Source organism: Numenius arquata, chromosome 26 (assembly GCF_964106895.1).
Source record: "Numenius arquata chromosome 26, bNumArq3.hap1.1, whole genome shotgun sequence".
Lineage (NCBI taxonomy): Eukaryota > Metazoa > Chordata > Aves > Charadriiformes > Scolopacidae > Numenius > Numenius arquata.
This window is the reverse complement of record NC_133601.1, coordinates 5,379,006-5,393,139: the sequence shown is the minus strand read 5'-3', so window position 1 is coordinate 5,393,139 and position 14,134 is coordinate 5,379,006. Positions and strand designations below refer to the sequence as shown.

Genomic DNA, 14,134 nt, shown 5'->3' with positions numbered 1-14,134 from the left:
GCGAGAACAACTCTTGCTGTAACTCCTACAAATTAGTCTCCTCTTGCCATAAAAAAGGCAAATTGATTGTGTCGTCCTTCTTTCTTTCTACCTTTCACGACGCATGTATCTACATTTCTAATGGGAGGCGTCTTTCCCTGAAAAGGGAAAGGAAGGTCTTAACTCCATGTGCCTTATTTATATCGTACTTGCTCTGACGCCTGCCCACCTCTATGGGTGTGCCCTGCGTTAAGAGCAGTCTTTTAAAAGAGCGTTCAAAGGGCTGACAAGGCGTAGAAGAGATGCAACCAAATTATTGTTCTGGATGCGCTCACAGGGGAGAAAGGGGTAGAGTAATGAGAAAGTAGCCAGAGTTAATCCATGCTAAAGGTCTTTAATTGAAAGATCCGGTTGCCAATTGATCTGTTTCAGCATCTGAAGCGTCAAGAAGGAATCTCTCGAAAGAGGAGATGCCAGGGAAGAACAGCACTGGGGTTGGCTTTGTGCAGCAGCTCTTGGGCGTCCGTGCTTGGCTCAGAAAGGTTGGTAGCCGTTGACCACGCCCTTGCTGTTTGACAGACAATACTTAAGGTCCACAAGTCGCAGGACATCAAGTATAGTGCATGTTCCGTAATTGTATGTATTTTGCGGTCCTTTAAAAACAAGAAAAGGAAAAAAACACCGTGAGGTCATACCTAAGATGGTGCAAAGTGGTCTTTGCATTCAGCGGCAGCCCATAACACCTGGCACGTTGCACTTGCATTTGGAATCAAACTGAGCCATCTCGAGTACCAAAGCAATCAGCAAAGCACGCAGCGAGCAGGTGGAAACGCTGCTGTGTCAGGATGCAACGTGCTATGCCTGATCTGAAGAGCACCTTTCTCAGGACAGGGCTGGCAGGCAATCAGCTTGCAGTGAGGCTCAGAGTACTTTGCTGGTGCTTCAGGATTAACTCCTCTGAGTCAAACCGAGTCCGTATTCTTTTGGTTTTGCAGTAGAGAGGGGCACTATTACACTCTGTTCTGTCAGTATATATTGCTGTGCACTGTACGGTTATGCTAGTGCGAGTTCATACGCCCTGTCAGGCTTTGACATGCCTGGAGAATCCTGTGCAGCGCAGGTCATTAAACTCCTGGGTAAAGTGATGCTTCCACCTCTGACAAACCTACCGGGAATGAAGCAATTTGCCTTAGTATTATCAAACCCCAGTGTTTGTTGGGATTCCCCGGTAAACTTAGGGGCAATCTCTGAAGGGAAGGAGAGGGGTTCTTAGGACCACCCTTTTTCTTTACCTTGGCATTACAGGGGAGGTCGATCTGCAACATTCTGGGTCAAAGCTTAAGCCTCCTTAAACTTTACTGACGGGAGCAGGAAGGGTTTGGATGAGATCATTTATGGAGGTTGTGACTCAACCCTGTTCCAGTGCTGGCCTGCAGAGACACTGCACCATTTCTGCAACTCCCCAGGTTCTTGATTTGTGCCCGTCTCCAGTTGGAAGAGCAGCGTTTGTGTGTTATTCCCCAAGGGGAAAAAAACGCCTGGTTGGTTACAGACATAATTTACTTGCACTCACCGTAAACTTCGTAAGTCAGGTAGGTTGTGAGTCCTCTGCACATAGTGACGATGTCTGTTCCGTAAGAGGTGAGGTCACGGACGGCGTTCTTGACGACAAGTGTGATCTGCTTTGTAGGTTGTCCTTGACCTTTCAGGCCCTAAACATCAAATAACATCATTCAGCAAGATCAGTGCCTCGATCCGCTCGATGCTATGCATATTCCCGCGCTCAGGTTGTAACTTGGAAGTCTCTTTGTTCAGCCGTCTCAAACGGGAAGCAAAGAGGGCAGTAGCAACTCTGGGCAGATCCATTCACACTAAAGCTATTTGCAGGTGGTGCTCATGACCTCTTGGAGAACTCTGAGGGTTTCAGTGGGACAGGTTTTTCTGAACTGCTCCAGAGTGCTTTGTTTCCAATGAATTTCACCTCTCGTCTCCTACTTGAGTGCTCTGGTGTCTGGATGCCTGTATTTTCCTGCTGGTTTGTACCTCTCCTTATTCAGCTACAGCCGCAGGATTCCTCTTGGGGCTCAGACAATTAATATGGGGGAACGGCTGTGGACTATAGAGGTGCCGTCTTGGGCCCCAAAGGAAAATGGAGGCCTGAACAATAGCCCCTGCAAAGCAATGTTCCGAAATGAAAAACGCCATTTTGTATTGAAATGTCTCAGAACTATTTATGGCTATTACTATCCAAAAATAATGAATGCCATTGAAGGTTTCAGACTGTTTCTTAGCAACCCGCAGAGCTAAACTTCCTCAGAGAAAACGTAGGTGGGAGAAGGGGGGAGTTGATGCACCTACTCTCTTTCTTTTGAAAAACCATTCCCATGGCAAATTCTGAAGCCATGTGAAGTCTGTTCAGAATAACTAAACCCTGCTACTTGTGAAAATCTCATCCTCTCAAGAAAGAAAAAGCACGGTTACGAAACAGCTTGAAGAACTCCAGGGCAAAGACACACGTAGCCAGGAGTTTTAGAAGGACTCAGTTCTCAGACTTCCAGAGAAGGCAGTATCTACAAAAGGTTAGTAAGCTGAATGCCAAGATCATTTTTAAGATGTCGCTGCTAATTCTGTGGGCTTGTAGGGTGCCTAGTTGTTTTGAAAAAGTTTGGAAAGCTTGAAATCTTATTGAAACTTTTCTCTCATTACTGGATTATGTGTTCTTCCTCAACTAGAGCTGCCTTCAAAAAAAAATGGGATCATTAGCCTTCAAAGTCTGTGAGATGATGAAGAGTACCATGCCAAAAATCTAAAATCTTTAAGCATAAACGAGTGTTAAAAAGCAGTCCATCTAAGAAACCTTTGAAAACGTTATCAAAATCATCTACGTGATCTGCAGCCTCAGAAAAAACAGGAAAACCCTCCTCCAATCCTTCACAGAATCACAGAATTGTCTAGGTCGGAAGGGACCTTTAAGACCATCGAGACCAACCATTGACCCAACACAATCATAAGCAATATGAAACTTGATAATCAACGGTGTGATCTAAATGGCTTTTAAATAATCTGTGGGTTTAAAAGCCTCTGAAAATAACAGTGCTTCTGACATCCGTTTACTTTGCACGGCCGTACAACTTTGCAAGTAACTGCTCCTTTTTCATCTTACCATGCTCTGCTCAGCCAGGAAGAGCAGGGAATCAAAGCGAGGTATCACATTTCTGTTCATTACGGAAACGTAGCAGGTTCCCTGTGACTGCACCTTGCTTGCAACGTAGCCCTGCAAAATAAAGTTATGGACAATAAGGGACTCGGTTTTCCAGTAATTGAGATTGGAATAACACCTGTATTTAAAAAAGTAAGGAATGCAGATAATTTTGACCCCAGAACTTGGTCTCAAAGTGGTAAGAAAAAAGAAACAAGTCCTGTATTTTGCTCAGCTTTAACGGAGCTTGTCGCCTTGCACATTTTCTGAAACGCACGCTCCTCGCCACTCACCAGGTTGTAGTTCCAAACGGTTTTCCATGACCCCTGGTTGCTCCTCTGCTCGATAGTTGCCACACGCAAGTACCTGTTGATGGTGATGATTTGGAAGCCTCCAACAATGGGGAATTGCTTGGTTACGATCTGCTGGCCTCCACCTGTGAGCTGACCTCCATCTATTATTTGACCTCCGCCTACGATATCAATTCCACCCGTTTGCTGGGGCTAGAGAACAAAATTAAAGAACACATTCAGACTTTCAAGTTAGACTCAGTTATCTCCCCAGAGCTTCAGAAAATTGCTGAATAAATAAGAATGAACGCGGCCCACAGGGAGCGCCTCCAGTGACCACCGTGTTGTCAAAATGACAACAAAATACGGCTGTGGCATTCTGGAGTAGCCGTAAGAATCTTTGTAATAGATTCAATGAATAATTTCTGTATCTTACAAATGTCTCCTGGTGGTTTTAGAGTTTTATGCACGAAGGAAGCTTTAGATTCCTGTGGTCCAAAGGGATGGGGAAAGAAGCAAGGAGAATTCAGAAAGGAGGGAATCCAGCAACAGCAGCAACGTGTGCGTAGCTTGGTCCCTATACTCACGTATTCAGCAAGGGCTGGAGTCAGCAAGAGTCCAAGAAGGACGGTAGCCACAATCTGAAATGAAAATCAAAAACACAATTGTAACTGCAGACCTGGCTGACTAAATCTGGTTGTGAGAAAACCAGTGCCTTTTTCCCGATGTGGTGTTGGAGTGTACTCCTTGCATCCTTTTTTGCTTTCATATTGGAATTACCCTAGTCACCTAAAGTGAGTCATCCTTGCTTTACGCTAGAATAGTGCAAACTAGACACGTAGGAGGTTGCTTTTTTAAGAGCCGACTCTGAAGTCCCTTCTGAGACAGACCCTTTACAGGGACGGGGAGAAGGAATGTAAGTTTCTTCTGGTTCGGCATTACAAGGAAGCGGTTGATCCATCAGTGCAATGCTCTGGTTTCGCGAGAGCGTTGACAAAAAAGGACCTGGATCAGGCTTCCTGAAGATGGACTAATGGATAGCTAAGCCTTTAAAAGAATCCTTACCTCTTCATCTGATTAGGTCAATAGAGTCTGAACTGCTCACTCTGGAGGAGGAAAAACTCCCCAGAGAACACCTTTTTGCTATAGACACACCTAGGCACTTCTGAGAGAGAAAGGCAACCGGTTTGAATCAAAGTTTTAGTTTCTAAGGAAAGCAAAGCATGCATACTCACAGTGAGCTTCATCTTGACTGCAGAGCTGATGCCGGTGCAGGTAGAACGAACAAGGTGAACCCTCCACCTTATATACGTTTTCAGAATGAGGTGTGGAACGGTGAAGTGTTGCCATAAAATTATTTTGTCATTTGCATCCCTGTCTGCCTGTCACTGAAAAGTATTTCCTGCTGAAACTACTTCATAAATACGGGGATTGTACTTCTGCAAATTTTGACCTTCCAGAGTCTGATGATTGATTATCAGATAAGAATCCATTTGCCGTGAAAAATTAATCATGCTTTCTAGCAATCTTCTGACATGTACTAATTGCTTTGGAAAGTTCACATCAAACTTCAGACCGGAGATAGCCTGGGGTTTAAAAGAAAAGCCTTATGGTAGACCAAACACAAAAGAAATAAGAGCCTGTGTACTTTCCAAAATGTACTGTATGTTACCATGTAACCACAGGGCCCACCAAAATATTTGGCCCAAATACCCCATTGCCACTGAAAATCGTTTTACAATAAATAGGCAGTTCAAGCTGAAATGTGACATACACCTGCGGGTCTGTGGCTGCCCCTTTGTTCTTTTAGGTGGCAAGAACCCTTTTTCCCCTCCTTGCCTCAGCAACTACTTACTGAAAGAAGTGATCATTCAGTTAGGGAGGTTTTTGAGTACTTGGTCTTTGTGTCAAGTTGGTCTTTTCTTTCTGTGTGCAACCCGAGTCTGTGGCAGGTAAAGACTGCAAAACTACTTTTCAACTGGAATCCAGCACGCTCTTAATAAAAGTAGGGTATTTTAATATAGAAAAGTCACTTCTGAGCAGTGCTGCAAGTGCAATATTAAACTAAATCTGGTCTCAGATTCATTGAGTCGAGTCTGCAAGTCCAAAGGGACGCTTTGGATACATACCGTTATGCCAAACGCTGGTTATATTCTTGGTTCTGTACAAGCTTGTATGGATTTCTGTGAAAAACGTCGGCCTGTGTGTGGGCCCTAAGGGCGATCGCACCCGCCATCGCCCGCTTGTGGCGCCGCTGGGGACAGAGGATGGGGGCCGGGGGGGAACCAAACAGAAAAAAAACGTGGAGAAAACTCCTTGGTGGCCTGACAGGAATTGCCCCCTCGTGCTGAGCTTTGGTTTCAATGTCAGTTCACTATTCAAGACGCCGGAACCGTTTTCCTGAACCGAACAGGCTGCTGCGTCCTTTATTTAGAGTGACCCTTGGTTGCTCCTGGATGGGTAAAGTGTCCCTTGGAGCAACTCCTTTCAAACTCCAACAACAGGGCCTCTGAGCCAGGCAGGAAGGTGAAGGTCTGGTATTTTCCAGACAGATGGAATAACTGATGTGATCGTCTTAGATGAAGGAACTACTCCCAGCCATTTTGCCTTCGTGTTGTCCTAACTCTGCTTTGATTCTTGAAATTCCAAACTGCGCTTTTGATGGGTCAGGGTATGCTTTTTTGCTTCCTGTGTTAAACATTTTTCAAACATAGTTTAGTACCATCAGTAGTCAACTCCAAACTGCATTTAATGCACTTGTTTTGTTACTTGCAGCTTGATTTCCGGGTTGACGAGAGCAATAGTACATCTGTCTCTTTGTACTTGGCCCTGTTGTGTCTTATTTTTGACAGAAAACATTGTAACTCTTAGTATGTTAATAAGAAGTTAAAATAAAAATAACTCAGATATGCATCCTTCTGTGAATTTGGACTTCAGACCATAGTCTCTTAAATACGGTTATGCAGTAGGGATAGCATCATTTGCTTTAAGTGGTGATGAAAAACTGCTTAAGGCAGCATGTGAAACGTGACCGGGAAATTGTACAGGCTGGGGTTTGAATGCCAAACCTGGGATTTTGCAAGAACACCAGTTTAGCGCCTTCTCTTTGGAATGGCTTCATTAAAAACAGGGCGCAGACCAACAGAGGTTGATGGCAAATTTTACTGAGAGATTATCGTCTCCAGACAGAGCAGAAGAAGGGACAGAGAAGTGACTGAAAATGTGATCAAGAGAAGATTGTGAAGGAGAAAACCCCTTGTTTCTGGGTACACGGGTCTGTGAATTTTCTTCCTCGGTACTTCATCCGGAATAATCAATCACAGTAATAGACAGGCAGTTCATTAATCTTAACTTTCAAACAGGCAACATCTTGCTTTAAGAAGTTTGATCCTGAAAGGAAAGAAAAAACTGATTAGATTTGGACCGAGGAAATAAGAGAACAGTTTGGCTGAAATTCTTCCAACATAATGTTGGAAATGGACCAGGAAATGCCATTTGAAAAATGAGCTGCATCTTTCTAAACATAGACTGGAAGCAACTGATAGTGCAAACGTTTTAGACAAATCTAAGCTGCAAATGGGGTAGTGAATCTCAGTATCGCGCTGTGGTGGTACCCGTGGTACCTGGGTATTGTATATGCATGAAGTTGCCTAAAAAATTCAGGCTTGTGTCAACAGCGAGAGCTCAGAACATTCCTGAAAAAAGCCTGGTCTCCAAGTGGTCTGCAGAGGAGCGACAGACCCACTTCTTCCCTAACATACACGCTCGCTGATTTATAGAAGTCATAGAAAAACAGAAGATTCCAATAATTAACTTGCTCATCTTCACTTGAATCTTTTTCATCCTTATTCATAATCTTGTTAATCTTGAAAGAGGGGAGATGTTGATTAGACACTAGGAAGAACTTCTTTGCTGTGAGGGTGGTGTGACCCTGGCCCAGGTTGCCCAGAGAAGCTGTGGCTGCCCCATCCCTGGAGGGGTTCAAGGCCAGGCTGGACGGGGCTTTGAGCAACCTGCTCTGGTGACACTGAATGGTCTTTAAGGTCCCTTCAAACTCTAACCATTCTATGATTCTATGATTTTATATCCCAGACACTGTTAGTAGTGCTCTCACCAGCAGTAGGGTAAGCAAGGTAAGAGGGAATTCCTCGGCACAGAGCTTGAATCTGTTTTCCGTACGGGCGCAAGCTTTGGAGTCTGTTCCTAGAGATAATGAAGCGGTTCAGTCTGGGTGGAAGTTGGTGAAGACTCGGTCCCTAAGCATCAAAGAGAGAAACCCAGAAAACAACGTTCAGAGAAACCAAAGCCCTGCTGAGGAACTTGTCGTCAGTTCTTGGAGCCTTTTCTCCTCTCTGTGCGTCAGGAGCGAGTACTTCTCACAGGCAAATGATTTGCTCTCTCAGCACTGTCCTTCACCGTCCTACCTGGTGTCCTTGAGGTGGTGCGGGAAAGGGTTTATCGAGCCAAAACCTCTTGTCCATGTTAGCAATGATGCAGGTGTGTTTTGAAAATACCTTGGTTGCTACGTAGCCCTGTTGAAATAAAAAAAAACTTTTTGTTGCAAGCAATACACAGTGGAAGATAAGCGGATTGCCAGAGAGAAGAACTGGTTAGAAAAAAAAGGCTTTCTACAGTCCAAATGACGACAGGGAAGGAAAATAGTGGTTTTTTCAATTGTGTTGTCCATGTGAATGTATAATAGAGGCTGACAAGGGACTTTGGGAAAAGGTAAACTGCCTTCTCCAGTAATGCCACGTGTATGATACGCTGTCGTGCTTGGGTCAGGGGAAGGAATCCACTGCCGAAAGCATCAGTGCAGCGGAAACCATACAATGGTGAAATGGGGCCGTTCTTCAGCATCTCCTGTAAAATGTTGTTAAATTTTGTTGAGGCTTAGGTGTTTTTCAAAAGGCTTTTGGTCATTTTCCCATTTGTTCAAGCCATGGTGGCGGCCACTTACAGTCGTGACGTCCCAGACAGATTTCCAGTCCTCCGAGCCCTCCTTTGAGTGGGTGCTGACCCCGGTGTCAGTGAGAGAGCGGTGTGAGTGCTCACCGTGGTGCCCCTGCGCGTTGTTCTTGCCGTTCTGATTTTTGAGAAAGATGAAAGGAGGTGAGGGTTTGGCTTTGTGGGTTTGGCTCAATAAAGCAGTGGCTGTAGTGACCAGGTCTTGGGAAATGGTTGCTCTTGGAGACCTGCTTGAAGGGGAGCTGCCTTCTGGCCTTAGAGGGAAGGCTGGGAAGCCATTAGTGTTGTGTCAAGCCTTACATGCAGGCTTTATCCAGCCCTGGTTTTCACGTGTCTGAAGCATCCACCTTAGGAAGACAGACACGCTGTCACATTACATTCAGCATCAAGCTTGCAAGAAAAATATCTAGGAAAAGTAAAAAAGTTCTTTATTTTCTTTCCCCAGCAGCAACTGCAGGCAGAGGGTTACTTGAAGTATTTCACTGTATTTTGTGTCAGATCCTTCATGGTAATATTTGTTTCCCTCCACACACTCGCTTTCACAAGTGTTTATGCTAATCTCAAGACAGACTTTGTTGATTTCATATCTAGCAACTGTCTTTTTCCCTTTATATATCAAGGACTGAAATATTGTCTTTGATATAAGAAAAATGCAGTTCCTGCTATGTGTCAGGCTTTAGATGCAGCTTTTTTTTCTGAAATGTGTTTCTCAGAGGCTAAAGACACTAGCTCTTATGGCAGCCGTTTCTAGTTACATGTAGCTCTGTACTTACCATGTTGGCAAGAGCTGAAGCCAGGAAAACTCCAAGAAGAGAAGCAATCACAATCTGAAATGAACATTTGAAATTCACAGCACTTTACCATTGCACTGCTCATCTTGCATGAAATTAAATTAATTTGACTTGTAGTTTAAATTTGTGTACATGCTTAGCACTTTTCTGAAGTGGGATCTAGCTGAATAGTATTTAAATATGAGAATATTTTTTGTTAATGAGCTTACATCAGATCACCACTTGATATAAATTACTGTTAACCTCATCAGAATACTTTGAACAGGTAAAATATGCCCTGCCCTGGTTCAGTAAACTCCTTGGAAAAAGGTGGTCTGAAATATCTTGTTTAAAGATTGAACTTTTCACCCTGAGCTTTTGATTTCATAGAATCATAGAATGGTTTGGTTTGGAAGGGACCTTAAATGTTCTCTTGTTCCACATCCCTGCCATGGGCAGGGACCCCTCCCAGTAATCAGGTGGCTCAAAGCCCCATCCAGTGTTGGGTTGAATCCCTCCAGGGATGGGGTGTATCAGACATGGAGCAGATGTGTGCGTGCAGCTTTGAGAAGAGTTAGACTGTGGGTGCACAGGACAGCTCTGTACTTGGAACAGGGCAGAGATGGGACTTGACCATCCTCACAGCAGATCTCCTGCCTCTGAACACAGGGCTTATAGTATAAGGGGAGGCACAATCATTTTTGTTCAAAGAAATGCAATGTTAAGCACATTGTTATTCCTTTATAAAAAAATACTGTTTCACATTGTTGCTGTGGCTCAAATTTGTCAAAACTACTGCTGTATTATTTTTGAAAGGTTTGATACTGTTATGATGATAAATTCTTTTGCAATAATACTTACTGTGAACAATTATTCTCTTGGAGACAATGCCTCTTATGTTGAAGCTGTCACAAATTTCATCTCCTTCAGAGGAGGCTTTTTATGAGGAAGACCAAAGTGTGACTCAGAGCATTTAGCACTAGCATTTTGGAAGTTTTCCTGGAAGAATTTCAGGCTGCTGTAAATACCCCCCTGGCTTTGCAGCCGTGCACTTGGAGTCTCTCGTCTCATGGTTCCTGTCCTACACTCCCATCAGACAGCTCTGCCGCAACTTTATGTCACTTGCTGAGACTGCTGACTTGCATCGGAGTTGTGAAGGAAAGGATATTGCCCTTCCAACATTTCACATGTGCTTCTCGCCCTTGTACCAGAGCACTTCTCTCCTCCACATTTGAGTAGGTCTGTGGAGCAAAGCCAGTGCCGAAAGTGAAATTTCACCCATGCAGTCCCGACACATTTGGCATTTTTACTCTGTAATCCCTACACAAAACAGTAGTAGTTCACTAGATGCCAAGAAAGACTCAAAATAATTTTAAACCTGTCTAACCTTTAAAGTTTTATGAGAAAGTGATAAATATACTTACAGTGAGCTTCATTTTGATGCAGGCGAGGCAAGATCTGCAGGTAATTGATGTGTACTCTTACTTTTTATACAGTAATATCCCAAAGTTAAATCTTAAAATGGGTTTACCTTATTGGCACATGCCCTGTGTTCACAGAATCGTGACGAGTTTCCTGGGGAAATGCTCTGATAAGAGGAGGCTTTGATACCAGCTTGATTGAAGTCATTACACACGGGAAGATGAAAGAAAACTTGTTATGGTAACTTAAATATATTTTCTAGCAACTCTTAAATGACAAAAAAAAACCAACCCAAAACCAGAACTAGAAAAATAGACACCTAATAAAAATTGTAGCAACACTTTGTGCCTACGTGGCAAAGGACTCAGCCTCATATTTTATCTGTAGCTGATACCACCTTTTGAATCAATGAAGGTGGTAATTTTGCAGTGTTAAATATGTTAGGTCTGTCCCCAGAAATCATGATGTTGGTTCTAAATCATCGAAATTACTGAGTTGTTCTGTTAACCTTCCTTTCTGAGCTCGTTCAGTCAGGATCTGCTTGCCAGGCTTCAGGCACGGCCTCTGTATCTTCACAGAGCCTCTTCACAGACGTAGTACCTGATGACGGACTAAGGGCTAATTCTAGAAAGGGACCATAAACTAGAAACAACAAGGAATGACGAAGGGAGGAGCAGTAACAATGGGCATTTTATGTCAAGTATTAAGAAAGCAGATTTTCGTATTTCTCTGAATTTGGGAATTATACAGAGAGCCATGGCATAAGAGCCGATTTGCCTTGTTTGCTGCAGAAACCTTGCAAAACGTTTAGGGTTTTGAATTGGCCAGTAAAAATGTCCGAGTCTCTTTACCGGGCAATATTGTCCATTGCTGTTCAATAAACAGAGAGAGAGATATGTGTAGCCTCAGAGAATTTGGATGTGTTTCTCAGCTGTGGCTGTTACAGAAGCAGCGCTGTCAGAGGGGCTCGTTTTCCTCCTCCAAAAGTGCTTCATATTTACCAGCAGCTCTGTCAGTCCCTCTGTTTGCTAATTGTGCCCTTTACGGTAGCTCAGTTTGAGTCTGCACACTGAAGTTTCCTTTTGGTTGCCAGAATGGCTTGATGGGGACTCAGTGTCATCATTAACTCGTGTCTCTTGTTTGAAGGAGGTCTCCATTGTGCCCAGGTGCCGAGGATCGTTGGGTCAGGTGTTAGCGGAAAAGCCAGGGAATCAGACTGTAGCTGAGAAAGCGAAGCCCAATTCTCATTTACACCCGTCAGGGCCCCACTCTGTCATTCCCCTACTCCCTGATGCCTTGCTGGGACTGTGTGAGTGCAGCCAGTCTGCCAGCACTGGGAGCGGAGAGCTCTGGGGTCCATCTGTTTTGCACCCACTTTGCAGTTTGCACGAGGTGTAAAACACGGTGAATGAAAGTAATGAATTACTGAGGGAAAAAATGCACAGCTCTTCTAATGGGACGCGTTTGTGGATGCCAGATGGAGACGGGTATGTCCGTAGCCTCCGAGATCCCAAATACACATCAAAGTCTTATTTTGTGTGTCACAAAATCCTCTCGTAGTCTCTGGCAATTTAACTAATCAAGTAGTTCTCAGGAAAGGCACCGAGAAACTGCACTGTATAACGCTGACTGACCCCTCTGGTGTCATCAGCAATGAGTTGGAAATCAGTTTGGTCCATGCCTTCCAACAGCCGTAGCCAATTTGGCCCTTACAGTAATGCGTCACCCTTGGAAGCCTTAATCTCCAAATCTTCCATCACCTTCTGATTACCGGAGCAGTTGGTATGGCAAACACACACAGCTGGAGCATTTGACATGGAGAATAGCTTACAGAACTAATTACAATAGTAGTAGCCAGGAAAAAGGGCAGGGAGGGGTGCTCTTACTGTGTAAGACTCTGTTCTGTTTCCAGGACAGGCCTCTCTTGGTCTCATTGTTAAAGCTCTGCTCAAGGCAGTCTGTTTCCGTCCTAGATTCTTGTACCACTGTGCAGCAAACTGTCCAGGCTAAGAGGTGTTCCACTTTTAACCCTATTCTCAAACTAATGTTTCATTTTGTGCACACATTTGGGTTTTTTCACATTTTTCTAGGTGGTACTGCCTTGCAAAAAATGCTGAATTGATTTCTGGATTCATCCCTAAAGCTTGATTTATTATTTAACTGCAGAATGTGATTAATTCTGCCTGACCTGTCCTTTGCTACGGAGATTTTTCTAGAATGCGCACCTCATCTTTATCTAGTGTGTGACATGCCCAGCTGGACGCAAATGGAAGTACTGAGAATTTTGTTGATTTTTTGAGGTGTTCCTTCATTCTTTACTTTTCTCCCACTACCTGTTCACTCCCTGATAAAGTAAATATTTATGAAAAGTACCTGGGGAAAAACCCCGTGAGTCACCAGGAGGCTTTGTTATGATAGTATAATCTCACCTTAACTTGATTTAAACCCTTTCCCTTATGTGTTGAAAGTCATGTTTGGTAACCAGACTTGAACTGAAATTGTACAATTATTCTTTTCATTTGATGTTCAGGACTCTTTCACTAAAATGATTTTTAGCATATTACAGTGCCAAATAATGGGTCAAATTCTTCTGGAAATTCTACTTACATAGATTAATAGGAATGCTGTAACTTAATCATGTTTCATCAAGGTAAATCACAATTTATTTGAAAATACTTGGCCTTATGAAAATAACAGAGAAATTAAGTTTCCTGTACTTAATTTTACTTCTCAGTTAAGTCTCTTCTAACTAACTGCACTCTCTGAAATTAATGGCATATTTTTCAAACAGTGTCTGCTTCTAGCAGGTAGCCTGACGTTTATAGCGAATCCCAGGGAATGGTAGGCAGAGAGGCTCTTGCTTATACTTATTCCTCTAACAACCAGGGTCAGTAAACTTATGGACCGAGTTGGAGGGTCAAGAGGAGAAAAGCATGGAGGGGTCACCCCTGCGGGGAGGAGTGGACAGGAGAGGTGACCCAGAACCGACCTAGGGGGTATTCCATCCCATCTGCATCATGCTCTGTATAAAAGCTGAGCGATCAAAGGGGTCACCCTCTTTCGTCAATGGCCAGTGGCCGAGGAGGACTCTGTTCTTCTGCCTTTGATCCTGATCTGTGCGTTCCTGAATCCAGTTCCTGAGTTCAGCTCCTGTCCATTGCTGAGTCCAGTCTGGGACTTGCCCAGTGCCTACCTGTGACGTGATCATCCTGGGAGCTTGATATGGTTTTGCATATATTGCATATATTTAATTGTTTTCCTATTAATATTGTTATATTTTCTTTTTATTAATAATATTTCTTTAGTTTCTTTTCAACTCATAAGTCTCCCTCTCTCTTGCTCTCTCTTACTCTGTCTCCCTTCCCTGAAGAGGGATGTGAGGTTAAAGGGGAGAGAGGTTAAAGAGAGCATCTGTCATTCATTTTAGTGGCCAGCCCAACCCAAACCACGACAGATTTATTGGCACCCAGCATCGGCATGACCAGGCTCTAAGAGATCGCCTGAAT

General features: G+C 43.7%; 2 protein-coding genes across 2 annotated transcripts; both read right to left on the bottom strand.

The window, feature by feature from the left end:
- Nucleotides 1–513: 513 nt before the first annotated feature.
- Nucleotides 514–5,704, bottom strand: LOC141475646 (gastrokine-1-like). The gene is made up of 8 exons (XM_074164092.1): nt 5,698–5,704; nt 5,045–5,054; nt 4,704–4,770; nt 4,052–4,109; nt 3,472–3,608; nt 3,143–3,253; nt 1,553–1,691; nt 514–632 (listed from the first exon to the last, which is right to left on the bottom strand). Exons 1-8 carry the CDS (start codon nt 5,702–5,704, stop codon nt 514–516), a joined length of 648 nt encoding a protein of 215 aa, XP_074020193.1.
- Nucleotides 5,705–6,781: 1,077 nt separating this feature from the next.
- On the bottom strand, nt 6,782–10,642 carry LOC141475645 (gastrokine-1-like). Its single transcript, XM_074164091.1, has 6 exons — nt 10,631–10,642; nt 9,210–9,263; nt 8,429–8,554; nt 7,893–8,000; nt 7,583–7,724; nt 6,782–6,858 (listed from the first exon to the last, which is right to left on the bottom strand). Exons 1-6 carry the CDS (start codon nt 10,640–10,642, stop codon nt 6,782–6,784), a joined length of 519 nt encoding a protein of 172 aa, XP_074020192.1.
- Between the last annotated feature and the right edge of the window lie 3,492 nt (nt 10,643–14,134).